At 46.1% G+C, this 19,164-nt stretch overlaps 1 protein-coding gene across 2 annotated transcripts in view; it reads right to left on the bottom strand.

The window, feature by feature from the left end:
• LOC122389045 (glycine receptor subunit alphaZ1-like) overlaps positions 1 to 10,601 on the bottom strand; it is a 49,811-nt gene extending 39,210 nt beyond the window's left edge. Inside the window, exon 1 of one of the 2 annotated variants that reach the window (XM_043380722.1) lies at positions 10,471 to 10,601. In XM_043380722.1, the coding sequence (XP_043236657.1) occupies positions 10,471 to 10,532 (62 nt within the window). In that variant the 5' untranslated portion in view covers positions 10,533 to 10,601. The remainder of the gene's footprint in view (positions 1 to 10,470) is intronic. The other variant, XM_043380728.1, reaches the window with a different exon arrangement.
• Positions 10,602 to 19,164: the final 8,563 nt, after the last annotated feature.

A 19,164-nucleotide genomic window follows, 5' to 3' on the forward strand; every position in this document is an offset into this window, starting at 1 on the left:
TATTCTTCGGGAGTATTCGGGAGCGTATTTCAAGCAATACTGTATCACTTTCTTGATAATCCTATTCCGTTGTGACATAACTAATCTAAAAGTGATTAATCTATTCGTCCAGCACAGTATTATTCCAAGAATAATATTTTCGGAATGTCTCTGCAGTTCGCGACCATTCGCGACCGCCATTGTGCTCAAGTCGTCAGAACCAAGGCCTTCTGTCAGAGAACCGAGCAAGCGTCCCAGTCCTCGAAGGTAAGCTGAAATTACTGTATACTTTGTGTTTTGTTAGTATGACTTTACAGTAATCCGTAGTATGACCATACAATCCAAGAAATGCGTTGACGTAGATTTGCGGACGAAGATTTCCGCGATGATGAAATTCTGGAAGACAAATTGTCACCCATGACATGCTCATGCTCAAGGCCATTGAAACCAGGGGAAACAGCCATGTCAATTACCCTGATTTTGTTCAAGTTGTGATCAAGATTGTTATGTAGAGCTAATAAGTTATAGATTTTGTGATATATTTTTTCAGTGCCAAGCTAAAGCACGCCGATGTCACTCACAAGACATCTGTTCTCAAAGAATCCTTCGAGGTTCGGCGGATATGCCTCACGAGCAACCGAAACCGGAAGACTGGCGAGGAGATAAAGGAGATATTCCCGGATATGTACAGCGAAGCTGCCTTAAGTGTTGCTTTATTCGGTATTTAAAAGTCTTGTCTAATGTTATGTGTGATTGAGCTCGAGATTCCTTTACTAACAGGGTAGTTCAGTAGGAAAATTTGACCGCCACGGTGACGTCACAGTGGCTATGCGTAAGCGTGGTGTAGTTAAAATGTCACATTTGACATCTGTGCCTTTTAAGGGTGGATTATCGAGAAACGGGGCTTCAAACATTCATGTAAACGTGTTTTTTTATAAACTTCCCAATTATAGGCTCGCCAGTTGACCCAGATGATCACCATGTTCCTATGTATTATGAATGCGTGGGAACTTTTTTCCCGCCAGCGCGGCAGCGTGATGTAACGGTAAAGGAATTTTGAAACTCGTTAACGGGGGATGGTTGACCTGAACTAACTATATAATTAGTGGTACCATTTTATATCCGCGCTATCAGGGAACAAAATTGGATAGGAAAACATCTGGAAATTTGTATAATTTTTAACCCACTCCCTCTGGTTTTTCTACCGCCTGCTGGGAAGTCACCCCCCCCCCTCTCCCATCTAACTTGGCGGGTCCTAAGCAACGTAACCGTAACGAAACGCTCAAGGCGGAGTTGGGAATCTTGTCACAAACCATGACGAAAGCATTCCAGTCATTTTTATCAGGTAAAAGATCACCAGAGGTTGACACTTGACGTGGCGCGCTTTCAAACTTTTTGTGAGCTGGAGTAACTTACCTGACCTGACCTTCCACAATGATATAATGTTCACTTGATGTTGCTTGATGTTAATTCCATTCATTAATGTGATTTTGCGATGTTTCCAGGTGTGGACTGACTTGGGAATGATCATGGGGCTCGAGGAGGACGTGAAGGAGCATGTCCTGCACAAAATCAGACATACCGCGAAGAAGTATGCCCAGACGATGATAAACGTGGAGCCGGCCGACAAAGACGGTGAGTTTTGAACGGGCACAAGCACACCTTTTCGGATGAGGTGTTCCGCTAGCAACACATCGTGCCGGGGGGGGGGGGGTAATCTTCTTCTATATAACTGGGCTCGAACCGATCATCGTAGACAATATATTCCTGGCCAGGGCCGGAATAATGTTTAGATCTGACTGATTTTTTTTTTAGCGAATGTAAAGTTAGGCCCGAGGTATTTTCGATAAATACGAGGTCAGGCCAAAACATTAGCCAAGCCCAAGTGTAGGAAGGTATTTCCCACGCATGCTTCTTCCTGCACGATGGAGAAATGACGTTTCACATATCCCAATGGCGTAATACATTAATAGCAGAGGGCAGGACAACTGTTTATTTTCTTGATGATTTTTGTTTTGGCTTAAAGGAAGACTGCCACCTTTTTTACACAAAACGGTTTTCACTAGACCTAACCCACCTATGACCTACCCTGAAGTCTGTTTCCCGAAATTCGGCCTAGTTTTCAAGATATCCGCAATTGGACTTCAGATTAAAGCCATCACAAATGTGTGGAATATGGGAATGTAACATTACCATGTTAAAATCCCATCTCCCACACTTTTTGTGATGGCATCAATGTGAAGTTCGAATGCGGATATCTCGAAAACTAGGACGAATTTCGGGAAACGGACTTCAGGGTAGGTCATAGGTGGGTCAGGTCTACTGAAAACCGTTTTAAACCGAAAACCGTAAAAAGGTGGCACTTTAACGACGGGCGGGACAACATGTTGTACCTCACCCATTAGCGTCGCCACGGGGGGGCAAGCGGGGCAGCTTGCCCCCCCCAACCTCGGACCGGGCACCCCCTGAGATCGATACAGATCCGATGAGATTTTGGAGTCGGGAAAAAATGGGGGTACCTTTCTGAGAATGCCTGTGAGGTCAGACTCGGTTGGAGCGTGCAGTTCAAACCAGAGTCTGACTCGCAGTCGCCAAAATCTTCAAGACTCCGAGTCCATACTCGGAAATGTCAATGCTGTGATTCATTCCATGTTCCTAGTTCGTTCTTTATTACATTTTACAGCTGATTTTCATAAGTTTTGGAGTGCTGACACAATTTTCGTTCAAAGCGTGAAACGAAATCTTCGGGGCCTTTCTCAACTCTCGTCAAATGTCTGCGACAGGCTCAAGTACCGTACAAGTGTCGCAGGGCTCATGAGCTTGCTTTAAACAAAGGCTCCTAAGGAGCTCCACTGAGCCCTAAAGAAGCTTTCAGAGGGCCCAAACCGGCCTCTGAAAGTCCCACTGGTGTCCATGTTCTCTGAGGGCCCATACAGGGATCTTTGAGCCTTCGAACACTTCTGAGAACCTTAACTGGCCTCTGATAGTTCAGCCAAACTTTTGAGGCGAAAGACTTTGCTAACCCCAAGCCGGCATCTGAGGGGTCACAGCTCACGTGTCCCTCTGAGGTCCGCAACACATGTTTATTATATCCCTACGTAGGGTCCTTAAGGATTCGACACAGACCCCGAGGGTTCACACTGTTATCTGAGGGCTCCAGGCTCACCCTGGGCCTAGTCTCTTAGCGCCCGCCGCCCACACTGGCTTCTGAGGGTCCCACCTTGGGCTCGGAAAGCCCTAAAGCACCACTAAAGCACCACGTACACGTAAATATTTGAGGTGACCCACGCCGATCTCCGGGATCCTAAGCATGCTTCTGAGAGTCAGCACTGACCCTGAGTGGCCTGAAATGGCCTGGAAGTTCCAAACCTATCTCTAAGGGATCCCTTGCCGCTATGCCGTGCGTAACTTTTGGTTCCGTTTAACAGTTTTTGTTCGCGTTTGCAGCGCTTCCCTTCACACGAAAAACGAGAAACTTTTGCTCACACTCGAGTGAACAAAACACTTCCTCTCACTGGAGCAAAGATGAATCACTTCCGATTCACATTTCCGACACTCACTCTCCGCCGAATGCCCAACTTAGCTACGATCGGCGGCTGGGATAAGTCCTATGCATTTCACGTAAAACCTCTGCATGCATGCGTGAATGGAGGTTTTAGCTGGGTGATCCGATTAAATGGAGCGTTTTTCACCTTTTTCTGGGTAATGATCATGAGCGTCGAGCGTCTGCACAGGGGCCCTCTGCAGTGCGTCGGCAATCGCAGCCACTATATAGTATAACTCTACCAGTCGTTTTTGTCATGAAATTTCAAAATTTCGAATTTTTCTGTGAAAAATTACATGTCATAGCTAGAAGGAAACCTTTGTCACCATCTGATTCCTCGCACCATTGCGCGTCGAATGATATGTAAAACGAGTGAGTAAAGACTGGGAAAGGCAAGTTTTAACACAAAAGTTGATTTTGCCCCCCCAACCGAAAATCTCTGGCGACGCCTATGACCTCACCTTTGGACAGCCAATCGTCGTTGGTTTTGCTATTAGTCAAAAAGTGTTGTTTAACTCTAGTGATATTGAAAAGTCATGGTTGTCTCCATTCAGGTTGTCTCCATTCATGGTTGTCTTCATTGTCTCCAAATATACCACAGTTACATGCAGTTTGATACCTACTTGCACTCAGGGGCGTCGCCACGGCTCCCCAACTTGTACGGACACATTCTGTCAGCCGTAACACTCGTCAGAGGTGTAAACCCACGCGGGCCCGTGGAGGGCATTTTTCGTCCTCCTCCCCCCACCCCGGACGAATAGTTGCGATAGCCCCCGAATGCCTAGGGGCTTCGGAAAAAATACAAACACATTTTTTATACCTACATTAGGGTAGATGGCAGGTCAGCGACCCCGAGCTGCGGCTTTTTTTGCAGAGTTCTTCAGCAAAGAAGGTGGTGCCAACGCATTAGTCATATCAAGATGCATCGAATGACATATAGCTAGGTTGTTTGAAACGGTCAAGTCTTATGTTGACCTCATGTGACCTCGAATGGCCTTTGGTTAACTTTTGCACATGATCAGTCTCATTTTGCTGTATTTGAAGTCGCTGGTCACGATGTTGTCATTTTCTTTTGCTCTAAGCATTCATTTAGTTTAGTTAGAGCTTCAGGATTACAAAAGTCACAGAATTATTATGGCTGACGTATCGGTGAATATCAGTCTATAGAATGATACAGAGTGTAACGAAATTATCCGCACACCTTTTTTCCGCTGTAATTAAGAAACAAACAACCTGAGGTTGTTTCCCTTTGATGATGATATAGCCACCTTTCATAAGATCATATTTAGAAATGCCTAGAACATTCCAGCTACTGGGTTTTTAAGCACAGCATGGGTTTGATGTGGACCGACGCCGTATTAGTATGTGCCTACCAGTTGCTCTGTCCTGCCGGGTGTCCCCTTATTCACCTCTTGCTAGACAAAAGTCCATAAGATCTCGATGGAATTAGGATGAAAACTATTTCCAAGCCGTAGTCCGTTAGTCCAGAAGGATAAGAGCTTCTCCCGGCGTCACTTCTCATTCTTCGGTACGGACTAATTTGTCTGACAGGATGTTGCTCCGGTAATACTCGTCAGTCGTCCATGGTGTGTCAAAAGTGGAAATAGCCGGTGCGCCGTCTGGCAACCCGGCAGCCCGCCGCCATAGGGAAATTCATGCTTTTTGTCGCTTTTTCGCTCCTTATGAGTCACTTGATCTAATTAGAGCTTAACTAGGAACGAGGCGGATCACTTGGACGTATTCGGGAGCCAAATACGGTGTTTTGGAGCCAATACCTGGGAAACCCTACCCGCCCAATGCGAGTTTTTAAGAGTCTGCATGCCCAAATTAACGTTGAGCGCGGCCGTTTTCGGTCGGTTTTCCGCGACCTTGTGGCGAAATCGCCTTATTTATTCAACCAGGGTGGACTAATTCGCTTAACTAGGAATGAGGCGTTGAAAAGAATTATTCAAGGAATAGAGCTGTGCAAAAATATTTTTTGTATTGTTAAAAATGTATCCGCCCTCGTCTTGTTGACCCATCAAAAACACATCCCCTGGAATGCGTTTGGACTTGGCTGGATCTAATATTAGCGAGTATCTGCTAATGCAGTTTCTTGGCTTACACGGTATGCACACAAACATGCATGCTTCCTGCCCTTGGATTATTCCTCACTTGAATGAAAATTTTGCTATAATAACTATTCCAACTTCCAAGCAGTTAACAGGCTTTAGTGCTGTGCCAAGTCGGAACCGTTCCGCGCCGGCAGTCTCCCAGTCGGCGCGTAACGGCCGGCGGCGGCCGCCGCGCCGCCGCTCTGGCAGGGTGTTTGACTTCATACCCCTGTTGCTAGAAAAGTTGTTGACCGATTTACTTGATTCTTGCATGACAAGATCCGTCATTCAATTCTTAGCAGGTAACGAAAATTTGACGTCAAATGCACGATCCGCTGCCCATATTGTGGTACTGCCATCGATTGGGCAAGGCTGGAGAACTAAAGCCATGCGGCTATTTCCACTTCTGACACACCATGTCACTGATGGTGGACTCTTCTGTCAATGGGTTGGTCAATGCACTTTGCACAGCTGGAACATCGCACAGCAGCTGAATATGCTCCAGATCTGGATCTCGGCCGCATGTTTAACGCCGGTGACGGCTGGGACGTTTGAGTTACTGGCAGCCAACACAAGGCCGCTTTGACGGTTCAAAGGACAATACAGCGCGAATAGCTGCCCATTTCACCACACCATGCCTTGCTTATGTGTTCCTTCGACCAGTGGATGCGTCTTGGCGTGAGGCTAAAGGTGGTGCACCGGCTATTTTCCCATCAATTTCGTTGTCTTTTTCAGTTTGATGAGAAGAAGAACCAAGGTAAGGGGCGGATAGCGGTGGGTCATGATGTGGGCCCTCTTATCATCGGTCTTGAATTCAAGTCCATCTGCGTTGGCAAAGGGTGGCTTTTGCGGTCGCAGCCGGGCTGAGTTTACCAATCAAGTCCCAGCTTATTACGCCTCAGGCAGATGTGCAGTTGGCTGCTGCTGATGCCCATGGAGCTGCTGGCAGACCAGCTTCAGGCTCATTGCCGCAATGCCACAAACATGCTTCCTAATACAAAAGGAGAGTGTGCTCCTTTCTGTCCATTGCCTTTGACGAAAACTAGTTATCAAATGAACCCGTCGGTGACTCGACTAATTACTCAAAGCAAGAGTCATCTGGCAAAGGTAGGTCTTTGCTGAGTTGAGAGCCGATACCGGAGGCACTTATATAGCCAGTATTCCCGCTTCTAACATCAGAAAAGAAACTGTGCGAACAGATATGACTAACAAATATATGTCCGAATAATTTCGTTACACCCTAAATGCTAGTAGTAAATACTCTTGCGTGACATTGACTTTGGGGCTGCCTTGGATCGTAACTTTACCCACAAATAGGGGACTGATGAGCGTTAAGCTACTTCAAAACATGTGCAAAGACTGTTTTGCAGTCGTCGAAACTTGTACGGACATTCCGTACAAGTTTTCGGGCCTTCCAAAACTTGTACGGACACTGTCCGTAGTGTCCGTAGTGGTGGCGACGCCCATGCTTGCACTCCATACTTAACCATGACAGCGGAACATCGGGTACTAATTTCTTATTTCACTGAAATATTTTAACGACGTATAATTATTTTGTAATTATGCAACACGTTTAGTTGTAAGAGTGTATCGTACTACGCAAACGTACTACGCATCGTACTACGATTTTGAGAGTGAAAAGAAATCAGGAAGAAGCGAAGAATCGTCTCCAGATACTGTAGATGGCATAGCCAGCTACTGTACGAACGCGGTTCCTTGTTTCTCTCCTAGTTAGGTTTCCTTTACGTTTATTTGTACGATATGCATTGATGCCAACTGACTGCAATATTCTTTTTCACGGCAGACGACGAGCTGCTAGCTCTACTTGCCAATGGTTGTGGAACAACCATTGGCACCTTGGCGGATCCGAGAAACGGGGTTCGTCAGGCAGGTGAGGAACTATCGGTGGACGGTGTGGTGGTCTGCCAACTGCCGGCCACCAGGCTGGAGACCGTGGCCCTAATGACGGCCGCCCACGCTGTCTTCTACACAAAGTTCACGGGGCCCTGCAGGGCCCTGTTCGAGATTCTTTACCGGAGTGTGGGATTCGATGTAAACCTATCTGGCTTATCACAGAAGGTGTGGGAGGTTACCCAGGTAGTGTAGAACCAGCATCGGAGATGCCCACTTCGAATGACTGGCGACCTGTGGCTCACCTGTGGTTCAAGTGACTCGTGACTTGTGGCTCACCTGTGGCTCAAGTGACTCGCAACGTGTGGCTCACACTACTGGAGCCTCTGTATTATGACTAATTCAGCTGCGGCGGTCTCAGTACGCCAATGAGTCTCAGTACGTCTTTCATAGCCCAGATCACGCTCGTTTTATATGCCATCCGTGGCGGTGGTTCTGTGCGCAGATGTTATTCGTTAGCCTCAGTGTTAACCATACACGCTCGTTTTATCTGCCATCCGTGGCGGTGGTTCTGTGCGCAGATGTCATTCGTTAGCCTCAGTGTTAATCATACACGCTCGTTTTATCTGCCATCCGTGGCGGTGGTTCTGTGCGCAGATGTTATTCGTTAGCCTCAGTGTTAACCATACACGCTCGTTTTATCTGCCATCCGTGGCGGTGGTTCTGTGCGCAGATGTTATTCGTTAGCCTCAGTGTTAACCATAACGCCCTTGTGAGTTGTGACCTTGAACGTCCTTCCAGTGATTTCGCATTGCGGCCGGCAGAGACGAAGTTTTGCCTCCCAGTTGAGACGCCGCTTCTCAACTAGGAAGCAAAATTACGTCCCTGTCGGCCGCAATGCGCCATCACTGGAAGTGCGTCCAAATTAAGATGTACCTGCTGATGCTCAGGTACCATTCGTTAATCAATTGTTGGTGTTTCAATACATTGTTTAAATGCATTCCTTATTTTACACTTGGTCATAATATTATCACATCACCCCGCATTATCAGAGGTGGTACTTTTACACTGGGGCTTGATTTTACCGGGGAGTTACTCCGGGGTAAAATTATCGAAAAAAGGAGTGCTTTTTGGCATGGCAATATTATTCCCCGAATGGGAGTAATTTTAGTATTAAGTTAATAAAATTATCATCTGGTGTAATTTTATCCAAAGATAGCATACTTTTATCCTCCGTCATAAAATTACTCCCTAGCACGAATAATATAAGCGTTCGGATACTAAATATATTCTATATGCTAGTTTTATTCCCCAAAACTCCCCATTTTAGGCGCTTATGCCAGGCCATAAAATTATTCGATTGCAGGAGTGCTTTTTGACATTCTAAAATTAGAAAATGGGGAGTAAGTTTTTTTCAGTGTACCAGTAAACAGCACCTTATTGTACTAGGAATAACTCAGCTACTACTGGGCCGATTGCGCTGAAACTTGGACTGTGGGTGGAGGGGGCACTAACCTGGCGATGCATGATCATTTGTGACAGGTAGGGTGGATCGAATGCACGTGCGCACGTGAGGGGTCCGCTTATACATCTCAAGAACGGCTGGGCCGATTTCGCTCAAATTTTGTTCACTGTTGGGGACAATTTAGAAAGGTGGCTGGCACAAGCCATCTGGAGTCTCAGTTAGCGCGTGCGCACGTGCAGTGGGCCAGTTTTATATCTCAAGAACGGCTTAGGCCGATTGCGCTCAAATTTGGTACGTTACTTTAATCGAGCATGAGAAGGGTAACTATGTGTAGGTTATGAGTAGGGTAGGGTATGGGTAGGTTAGGGTAGGGTAGGGGGGTTTGAGTTCGATAAAGGCAAACCATGAGAAAGGCTCTAACAACCCGCAACCAGCAACAGCATACCATGCCGTTCAAACAAATATCCAACTCCGACAAAATAAGACAAATAAAAATCATAAGTTCCCACACCCAAACTAATGCCCCCTCAAACGCATCTATCAAAACGTACAGTTATCGCGCCAACATGGCCATCTAGTAGGTATTAATAATAATCATGTCATCCATCCTCGCCCATATAATAACTGAACTCATTTTATCACCAATATTTTTGCGCTGATTATTTTTGTAACTTCCGGTACCGAACTAATAAAAATAACTATTTGATTTAAAACTTTTCCATTTTGTTTATAAATTTTCTAGAACTCGCTAGATGACTGATATCAGTTGTTTTCTCTGTCACCATATTGTAAAGCAAGAAAACAAAAAGCACTGTGAGCTCTGACCGGCGTCTAGAAAGTAGCAGCCACCCCGGACCTCCTTGCGCTGCCCGTCTGAGGTGCGTCGCGTGCCGTGGTCGTATTGACGCCTGCAGTGTGTATGTAATTTGGCCGGGCCGATACCGCCGAGCCTCAGAGACCGGTGCGCGCCCCCCGGGGTTCGGCCCGGCGGCCAGTACCCCAGTAATGCCGCTCCCCGGGAGATCGGCCACCTCTGCCCCCGTATACCCGACTGCACAGGACGGGACGCGTCACTGCCGAGCAGACCTGCATAGGTGTGGTTTTAGGACTGCAGGCTATATGTTTTGCTACGGCCTCTTTACCAGTCATCGACATTATGTGGTCAAATCAACCTTTGTGTATGTATGGTCTCATAGACAATTGGAATTCTCCTCACCACACGCACCGAGAAATATTATACCTGGTAACCAGTCCAGTCTGCCGCCCTTATAAAACACCGCAATCAAGGTACTCGAGAGTCAAGCGGGTCGCATCACCCGGCGTTGTATGCGTTCGTCGAACTTCATGTAGTTATGTGCGGTAAGCGCATGCAGGCACGAACACGTTCCATGAACACCATTGTTGTTTTAACTGGCGCATAAACCGTGCATTGTGAAGATTCACGCATTTTTATCGTCCCGTTCAATATGATATTCCGGAGGTCGTGTTCACGACCGGTCGAGGGGCACGTTGTCGCCGCGATCGGAACCGGCACCCACCTCTGGGGCAGTGCAGGGCTGATGACGGCCAGTAGCAGCAGAGCCACGACGGTGCGGACCATCCTCGGCGAGGGAGGGCCACCCGAGCACACTGACCCACTGCCGTCACCGCCGCCACTGGACGACCCCGCGCCGCCGGCCGCCCGCTCCGCCCGGCAACCGACCCCTGCGCGCGCCGGACAGACGCATACCGCGCACCGCCACTGGATACAGTAGATAGGTGCTGCACTCGCGGTAATATTATCATGCTAGGTAATGAACACCTAAATAATCCTACTTAATTCCTACGACTACCTGAATACCATCCCAATATTAGGCATAACACGTCTACCGTTTAAGACGTTACATTTCATTTTGTCGATGCCTACCCATTTAGTTCAGGTAGCCTATTTCACGATAGAACATCGGGTGCCTATTTGATTGATTTTGAAAGCAGAGGAGAAAAACAATAGACAATTTATTTGAAAGGTGAAAATCCCTCTATGTAATAAACAATTTCTGTTATTTATCAGACCAAACGGATCAAACGGATCAAATAAGTGACCTGTCCAGTGTCCACTGTACATACAATGTTCCGTCGGGAAAGGGCTATACACCAATTTGACGTGGTTTTTTAGATGATTTAATGCTCTTTCTAATGGTGTTCGCAATTTGTCAATAAAGTGAATACTTTCGAACTTATAGACATTTTAAGTTAGGGGTTCCAAATTTTTGGATCACCCTGTATACAATATCATCCCTGTATAATAATAACAATGATCACCCTGTATAATAATAACATGCTATATTATAATACGATACTGCGAGCCGCAAAATCGAATAATATGTTGCACAGTTGCCTGGTCTCCTATATATCTACAATCTACATGTGTCCTCACTGGCCCGCAGACGCTAAAAAAAACTGCACTTAGTTAGCGATAAGGATGAACCACCTGAGTACCACATACACACTAGGGCTAGACGCAGCTAGACGGCGCACATTTGATGATCAAATCGGGATGCTCCAATTGTTATATCACATGTTCCCCGTAATCTGTCGAAAGCGGAAGTGGCTAATACTTTACCAGTGATGTAGGAGTTTTGGAGCGTAGATATTGCAGAGGATGACATGCAAATTTCAGCTTTGTTTTCTCAGAAGACAAATTGCTCACGTCCCAATAAAAGCAAAGCTCACCCATGGCGATTCCGCGAGGTCGTCATCTCAACATTTGTAGCTCGAATGAAATTGTTCAGCCTGGTGATAATTCAATCGAAAGTTTGCATCTTAATTGCTTGCTTTTGGCGCTTTACAGTGTTAATTAAACGCATGGGCAGAGGACAATTAACTGTCTTCGATTGGCTAATGAGTTCAGCAGATGGAAGATCACTAATTTTTTACAGTTAGGTATAGGTAAGTCACAGAAGCAGAGCTCACACTGCACGACTACGCGCTTACATGCGTCGTTAGACAGCTATACGCTGTTCTTTCTAAAACGAATCATCCATTAGACGAGAATAGTTTGCTGGAGAGGCGCGCACAAACAGCGGAGGAGCACGGGCATAAATAAATTAGACCACCTTGGCAGCACTAGACTTACAGCGCTGTGTACAGCGCTCCGCTCCTCGTCGTATGTTAGCTCTAAGTAATGGTAGAGAAGGATTTCAGGCTCAGAGCGATGGCTGAGCCGTATACTACCAAAACCAAATTTATGAACCAGTAAAACGCCTTTTGGGCGACCAACGGAGCGAGCGAGAGGATGGGCCTTGCACGTGCGAAATTGCGAGGGGGTACCTCCAACTAACTTGTGCACTGCACCCTACTAACCGGTCTTTAGCGATGTGCCAAATTTCAGCGCAACCGGCCTAGCCGTTCTCGAGATCTGGAAGCGGCACACTGCACGTGCGCACGTGCAAGCGGGGTCCAAACTGACTTTTGCACGGCACCTTACTAACTGGTCCCCAACCGTGTACCAAATTTGAGCGCAATCGGCCCAGCCGTTCTCGAGATCTGGGAGCGCCCCCTGCACGTGCGCACGTGCTGTAGCACCCCAACCTTAACACATGCAGATGAATTATCTGATGGAGACCTAACTGTGTACCGAGTTTCAATTCAATCGGCCCGACCGTTGTGCCGTTATTCAGGTTGCAATTTTGGGGGTTCTTAAAAAATGTCCAACTTTACCACGCGCCACGTGCGGTGGTTGGCAAGAACGCATGGTGGCCATCACACCACAGAACTTTTACGTCCAAGTGACATTCAGTAAAGAAGACCGCTTGTCAATCGGATGTCCCGTTCCTAAGATATTAGCTTTTGAAGAGCGTCCCCACGGCCGGCCGGCCGGCCGCTCATACTCAGGATTTTCCCTTAATTCAGTATGAGACTCCGCTCGCTTCGCTCGCTCCGTAAACAGTAATTGCGTTTATGCTCGAATCAAGACATAAACGCAAAACAATTGTAAGCATAGGTAGGTAAGCTTCTTTCTTGATCACAGCTCGGGAGGGGAGGGGGACTCGGTAAAGGTATTCGCCATTCGGGCGTATTTAGTAGTTTGGTGAGTTGTCATCGTCACCTCTGGGGCCGGTCACTGAGGACATATCGGCACCCCCCCCCCCCCCCCGCCAGTGCGCGCCGCCGCCGAGCTGATTCATCGCCGCGGCCCCCGACAGCAGCTGCAGGTGATGGCCCACCAAAAGATGCACCGGTCGTTCGGAGAAAATGTGCGCCGGCAGTCAGACGAACAGGCGGTCATTCCCAGCGAAATGGGGACCCATCAAGCTTTGATGAAGCTTCTCTTCAACGCAAGGGAAAACGCAGCTCAGCGACAGCATATCCAGCATATTGCTGGTCTGCAAGGTTTATGATTCATAACTCTCGGCTGTGTCATTGTCTAATTTGCGATGCGCGCTGCCATGGAAGACAGAAGTAACACATTCACGGAACAAGTTATAGAAGGGACCGTCAGACGAAGTGAATGTGAAAGCGTCCCAAGAAAATAGTCCGGACGTAATCGCAATACGAATTAATTAGCTTCAGGGGGCTCGGAGACATCAGCTATCCGATAGTTTCTGCTTAGTGCACTATGCACTTACACGCAAAGGAAGACGATCTGCGTAGCCGTAGCCTGTCATCTAAATTCTAAGCTGATTGATTTTAAGGTTTTAACGTGTTTTGGAAATCACTTCCAATATATTTAACCCGCGCCCCCACTGGGGTCTGGGTACCTATAACGCGCCCTACGGGGGGGGGGGGGATATTCATAGCCCCCCTCCTAACTCCGAAACTACTGGGCCGATCGTCAAAATTCAAACGGCATCTGATAGTCCCGGAAAAAGCTGTCGCAGGAAACCTAATTTCATTGACCTCAAGGTCACCGATGATGTCACAGTTCAGGTCGAAGTAAAAATAATCTCACATTTTGGGCTCTGGCCGCCGTCTTACAAGTCGGATCGGGCTCATTTGTGGTTTACACACTCGTGAACAGATGCTTTAGATACCCTGAGGGTACCAAACTTGTAATTTGATTTTCAGGTCAGGGTCAGGTCATCACAGGTCACGGAAATTTTATGTCATGCATCGGTCACGTGACACATGTTTTATGGTCTATTTAGGACATAGATTTCGAATTCGATGTCGCTTATGTCATTCGAGGTCATTGTGAGTTGAATTTAGCTTAGGTCAGGCCAATTTCAGGTAAAAAAGGTCATATTTTAAATTTGAAAATGTTAACAAAAATGTGTCTATCGAATGCAATTTGAGCACAGGAACACGATGGTGCTATTGATATTGGTGTACGATGTCAAATACCTACCTACGTACTGAAAAATTGATTTAAAAAATTTATAGTCGTGAAATTTATGCTATGATGCGTCAACTTGGCCATCTTTTAACCCTCGCCCTGGCAGGGGGGGGTCGATGCGACCCCCCCTAAGGTTTTTCGAAGATAGCGTAAAAACGGCGGCGCGCAGCGCCGCCAAATTTGGCACAGCCTATGGGGCAACCTTTTTACATATGACCTGAAAATTTCAGGTCCGGGTGACCTTGGGTCAGGTCACCAGGTCAGAAAAACCGGTACAAGGTCATGGTCAAATTTCAATTTTCTTTTTGCACCTGTCCAACTCACAGTTTTGCACTGATTTCCTTCAAACTTTCAGGATGTGCTAAGGTCACCGCGTTGTATAACATATAGTTCGGGTTTTTTGAGGTCACTGACCTGAGGTCAGTTAGAGGTCATTACGTCGTAATGTTAAGCCTATGGGAAAATACTAAATTCGGAAAATACTGGAGATATCCGCTTCGTTCTATCACTTTTGTGCTTTTAAAACCACAGTACTTAACAGCAGGTCACTTGGTGCTTCTTTGTTTGGTGTACTTATCCATGGGTCAGGTCAAATGAGGTCAACTGAGGTCAAATGACGTTTTTGCCAATAGCTTGGCACATAATGACGCTAGAGCTTAAAAAATGGTATCATTGTGTTCCTGGTGATCAGCCGAATCGAATGATATGCGATATGATGCAATTTGGTTAACTTTAACTTAATTTATTAGTTTAAGTTTACTTAAAATTTAAGGAAAACTTTAAGTACACTTAAGCAAGGTAAAAAGTATATCATTCGACGCGCCTTGACGTGCTGAGTTCACTGGTGCTTTTCTTTTTGCTCTATCTTAATTAGATCAAAAATTATAAGCGAAAAACTTTTGACCTGTTTTTAGCGAAATTTTTACATTTATACCCCCCAAAACCCCCCTAAATATTGACCTAGAGCAACCAAATTTGCACAGGGGCGAGAACTCCAGGGGGCCCACCTACCTACCAAATTTGGTGTTTCTAGGTGCCATAGGAGCCAATCGCGAGGGGGGGGGGGGTCGCATCGACCCCCCCCCCCCTGCCAGGCCGTGTTATGAAAAATGCCCTGCCAGGGCGAGGGTTAAGATAGCTGGCTAAAACTTGCTAGCCCGGCAGTTGCTGGGGTATTTCGCCACCCACCGTTTGCTGGGGGGGGGGGGGGGGCGTTAAACGCCCCCAGCCGATAACTCGAGAACCAATAGGCTCAGCGAAACGCACGAGGCGGCAAACGAAAGAACGCGACGAGACGCTTCAGATGAGTACTTTAAAGTTGAATTTTGAGGTCACAGGTCGGGTCAAGGTCAGGTCAAACACCTGAAATCGGGCTTTCAGTAGCATGGACTTCAGAACTTCGCAATGGGCGCCTCTCGTCATAAACTCTGTCAAAACGGTGCACAATCCATCATATAAGGCCTACAAGAGTGTCAGCTCCATGTAGGGGTCAGTCAAGCATAGGTCAGGGTCAAGGTCAGGTCAACCGGGTAGGCACATATCCCCGAACATCAAAACTGATATTCGCAGCCTGTGACACATGATTTATGGGTAATTTGGGGCGTAGAACACGATGGTGACATTCATTTTATTATATGTGTACGTGTTTGGCTTAAAAAGTTCAATTTAAGAAATGCATGTATCATGGTCGTAAAGTAGGGGAAAGTGGGTGTATTGCGCCCTCCTAACCAATTGCGCCCACCCACATTCCCACGGATTCAATGGCATGTTTTGAATTTTGTGTTCGAAAACATTATTTTCCCCACTGGATAGTTCCTTTTATGGCCCAAGCTCCCCGATGAAGCCAATCAGCAAGGCTCATAACGCCATCAAAGATGTTACGGCGTTTTCTTAGCTTTTTTGCAGTACTTTGAACCGTTGGCTATAAAAATTTGTGATATTTGTGTGATTTTCAGAGTGATATTTAGATAGAAAAACCATTTTTCATTATATTTCACTGAAACAGTAAACTTCCTTCAACATCTTAATGATAACTTCTACGCTTTTATTCAAAAGTACCTCAATTCTAATTGCGCCCATGGCAATTGCGCCAGGGGGGCGCAAATAGAATAATGGTGTAGCTATTGTATCACGACAGTATGAATGCATCATTAACTGATTGCAATAAAGAAGGAGTTTAATGTCAGGCAGGGGAGCAAACCGCTGTCGTCAGTCCGCAAATTATTTCTCTCGTCAAACTTATAATGTAGCCGCCATTTAGGCTACGAACTTGTGGTGTAATTGACAAAATACGACATTTTCAACATGGACTCATGCGTGAGAGGTGACAGCTATGATAAAAAAGTAAAAATTGATGTCATAAAGCTGTCGAAACGATAAAAATTACTAATTTTGAGAGAAACGATTGAAAATGTAACCGTATAGGCGCATACGTTCACATATATCTAGTCGGTTACAGTAAACGTTTTCGTTACACTTTTACAAGCGTACAGACACATGTAAAGTTTTCTACCTGGGCAAATAAAAACATCGCGATTTACACCTACATTTATTATTTAACCAGCGTGAATAACATTATGAATGTTAAAGTAAGCCGCAATGACATTAGACTGCCGGGGTGTATGCATTCCGTCTCATTCGCTTAGCCATGTTAAAGTATAGGGCGCAATTGGGTTCTAATTGCGCCATCCCCCTGGCGCAATTTACAGCAGTTGTTGGCAAATGCGCCCTTTTGCATGTTTCTGAAAAAGCAGCTGTCAGAAGCAAACGAAACATTCTTAATTGATCGGGAGGCTCTTAAATCGTAGCCAATGAGTTCCTCTTTGAAATGGTTACCAGTGCATGCTTATATCTCCAGCGGTTTTCTTACAATTAGCGTTTTTCCTTAAGGTGGCGCAATTCACCCTCCTTCCCCTAGTCACGAGAAATTGCCTAGATTCAGTTCAAGATTTTGGAAAATGCGGAACGATAATCAATAATCGAAGATAGCCATTTGAATGTTCTTGGTATTGGCAGTCTAATGGCGTTTACGGCATGTCTGTATGTCTATTCTGTGATTTTATATGATTTTTTGAACATATGCCGTTTTTGGTCGAAAACTCAGAAATCATGACGTCACTAAAACCTCGATATCTCAAAAATTTTCCAACGGATTTTTTTTTTGAAACTTTGTCACAATAAACTTCAATCAATTCCCTACAGGTACACAAAATTTGGCGCGCCTGCGGCGCGCCGTTTTTTTGCTATGGCCCGGCGAAAAAAGTGGGGGCGTTTGACGCCCCCCCCCCCCCAGCAACTCGCGGGCTAGAGTAGGTACCTGCGTCATAAGCATATGTTCTATCACATGTTCCGTTCTTTTCTCGAAAAGTCAAAAACTTTTTGAAAAACAGATAAAAATATAACTTTTGAATTTTAATTTATATTTTTTCAAAATTTTCACAATTTTGAAAATCCGAGATAACAGTTTGATAGTGCAGTCTATTCTAAGTCCTCTCATGCAAAGACATTGGATCTAGCTTAAAAACGGAGCTCTTGGGAGCGATTGCCGTGGTTCAATGTTTTGCGTCGAAATCGGCCGAACATGATGTCACTCTGACGTCATTTCCGGCCGACCTATGGTAGCTACGAAGTTCATATTTTGACACAAGGTGTCAAATTGATGCAGCCGAAAGTATTGAAAGTTTGGCGTCGATGCGTCAAGCGGTTTAGAAGTTATTGCAGAAAAACGGAAGGGGGCTATGAATAGCCCCCCCCCCCCAGTGGGGCGCGGGTAAAATAAGTGTTACCTACTGTTGCCCGGCGTGTAGGGCCTTGTACCAATTCAATTTCTATTGTACCAATTCAACTGCTAGTCAACCATGCTAAATTTCCATACCCAGCAGTAGCCAAGGGATGCCATTCGGCCTAAGCATACCAATATCTTTTGTTGGAGACGTTTGGGGATAGAGCACAAGCCAACTCTATTGGCCTATCAAATCGACGTTTTATGAAAAAAAATGTCCTAAGCCCCCTAACGGCGGCATGATGTCGAGTCATTTACACATCTGCAACACAAGGTTCGATGACAGATTAGGCTTCTCACAAATCAATAGATCGGAGATCGGACCTCTGAAGTCGAGGTCTTGTCTAACGACTCAAACCAGCTGACTGTCCTTATCCTGGCCTGACCAGGTGGCGGCGCCCTTATCTTGACCGCTGACTTGATGACCGTCCTTATTCTGGTCCGACCAGGTGACCATCCTTATCCTGCTCTGACCAGGTGACCGTCTTGTTTTGTGTTTTCTACAACAGGAAACTTTTAAAAAGTTTTCTGCGCTTCTTTGCAGTATATTTTCATGCTGCCCCGACTTTTGTCAGTTCACCAGCTCTTGCAGCACACGGCCGGAATTGAGATGTTTATCGTCCTATAACATAGCTTGGCGAAGCGTGATGTCTTCACTGGCCGGCTACTGAGAGAAATTGATGGGGAGAAAGAGAGAGGGGCAGGGAGAGAAAGAAAGAGAGAGAGACAGAGAGAGAGAGAGAGACAGAGAGAGAGAGAGAGAGAGAGAGAGAGAGAGAGAGAGAGAGAGAGAGAGAGAGAGAGAGAGAGAGAGAGAGAGAGAGGGAGGGAGAGAGAAGACAGAGAGAGCACACCTACGGCTGCCTTTACTTCCGTCCAAAATAGCCTCAGAGCAATGATGGCACCCTCTAGTTTCTCTGTAACTGGTAATCCAAATCGTCAGATAAAAAGCGTTCGTCATTTCCTAGCGCAAAAGTAGCGGTTTAAGTAAACTCTCACCATCAGTAAGGTTCTAGGGTGAAGGGATGCGAGTTGTGGCTGTCCTGACCTCGGACTTTGTTCAGATTCTGTGACGTATAAAATACAGATACGCGAGTTTCAATGACTTATTTCTTCCCGCGAACTATTCCCGTCATT

This window comes from Amphibalanus amphitrite, unplaced genomic scaffold, assembly GCF_019059575.1.
Source record: "Amphibalanus amphitrite isolate SeventyFive unplaced genomic scaffold, NRLGWU_Aamphi_draft 000018F_arrow, whole genome shotgun sequence".
Taxonomy (NCBI): Eukaryota; Metazoa; Arthropoda; class Thecostraca; order Balanomorpha; family Balanidae; genus Amphibalanus; species Amphibalanus amphitrite.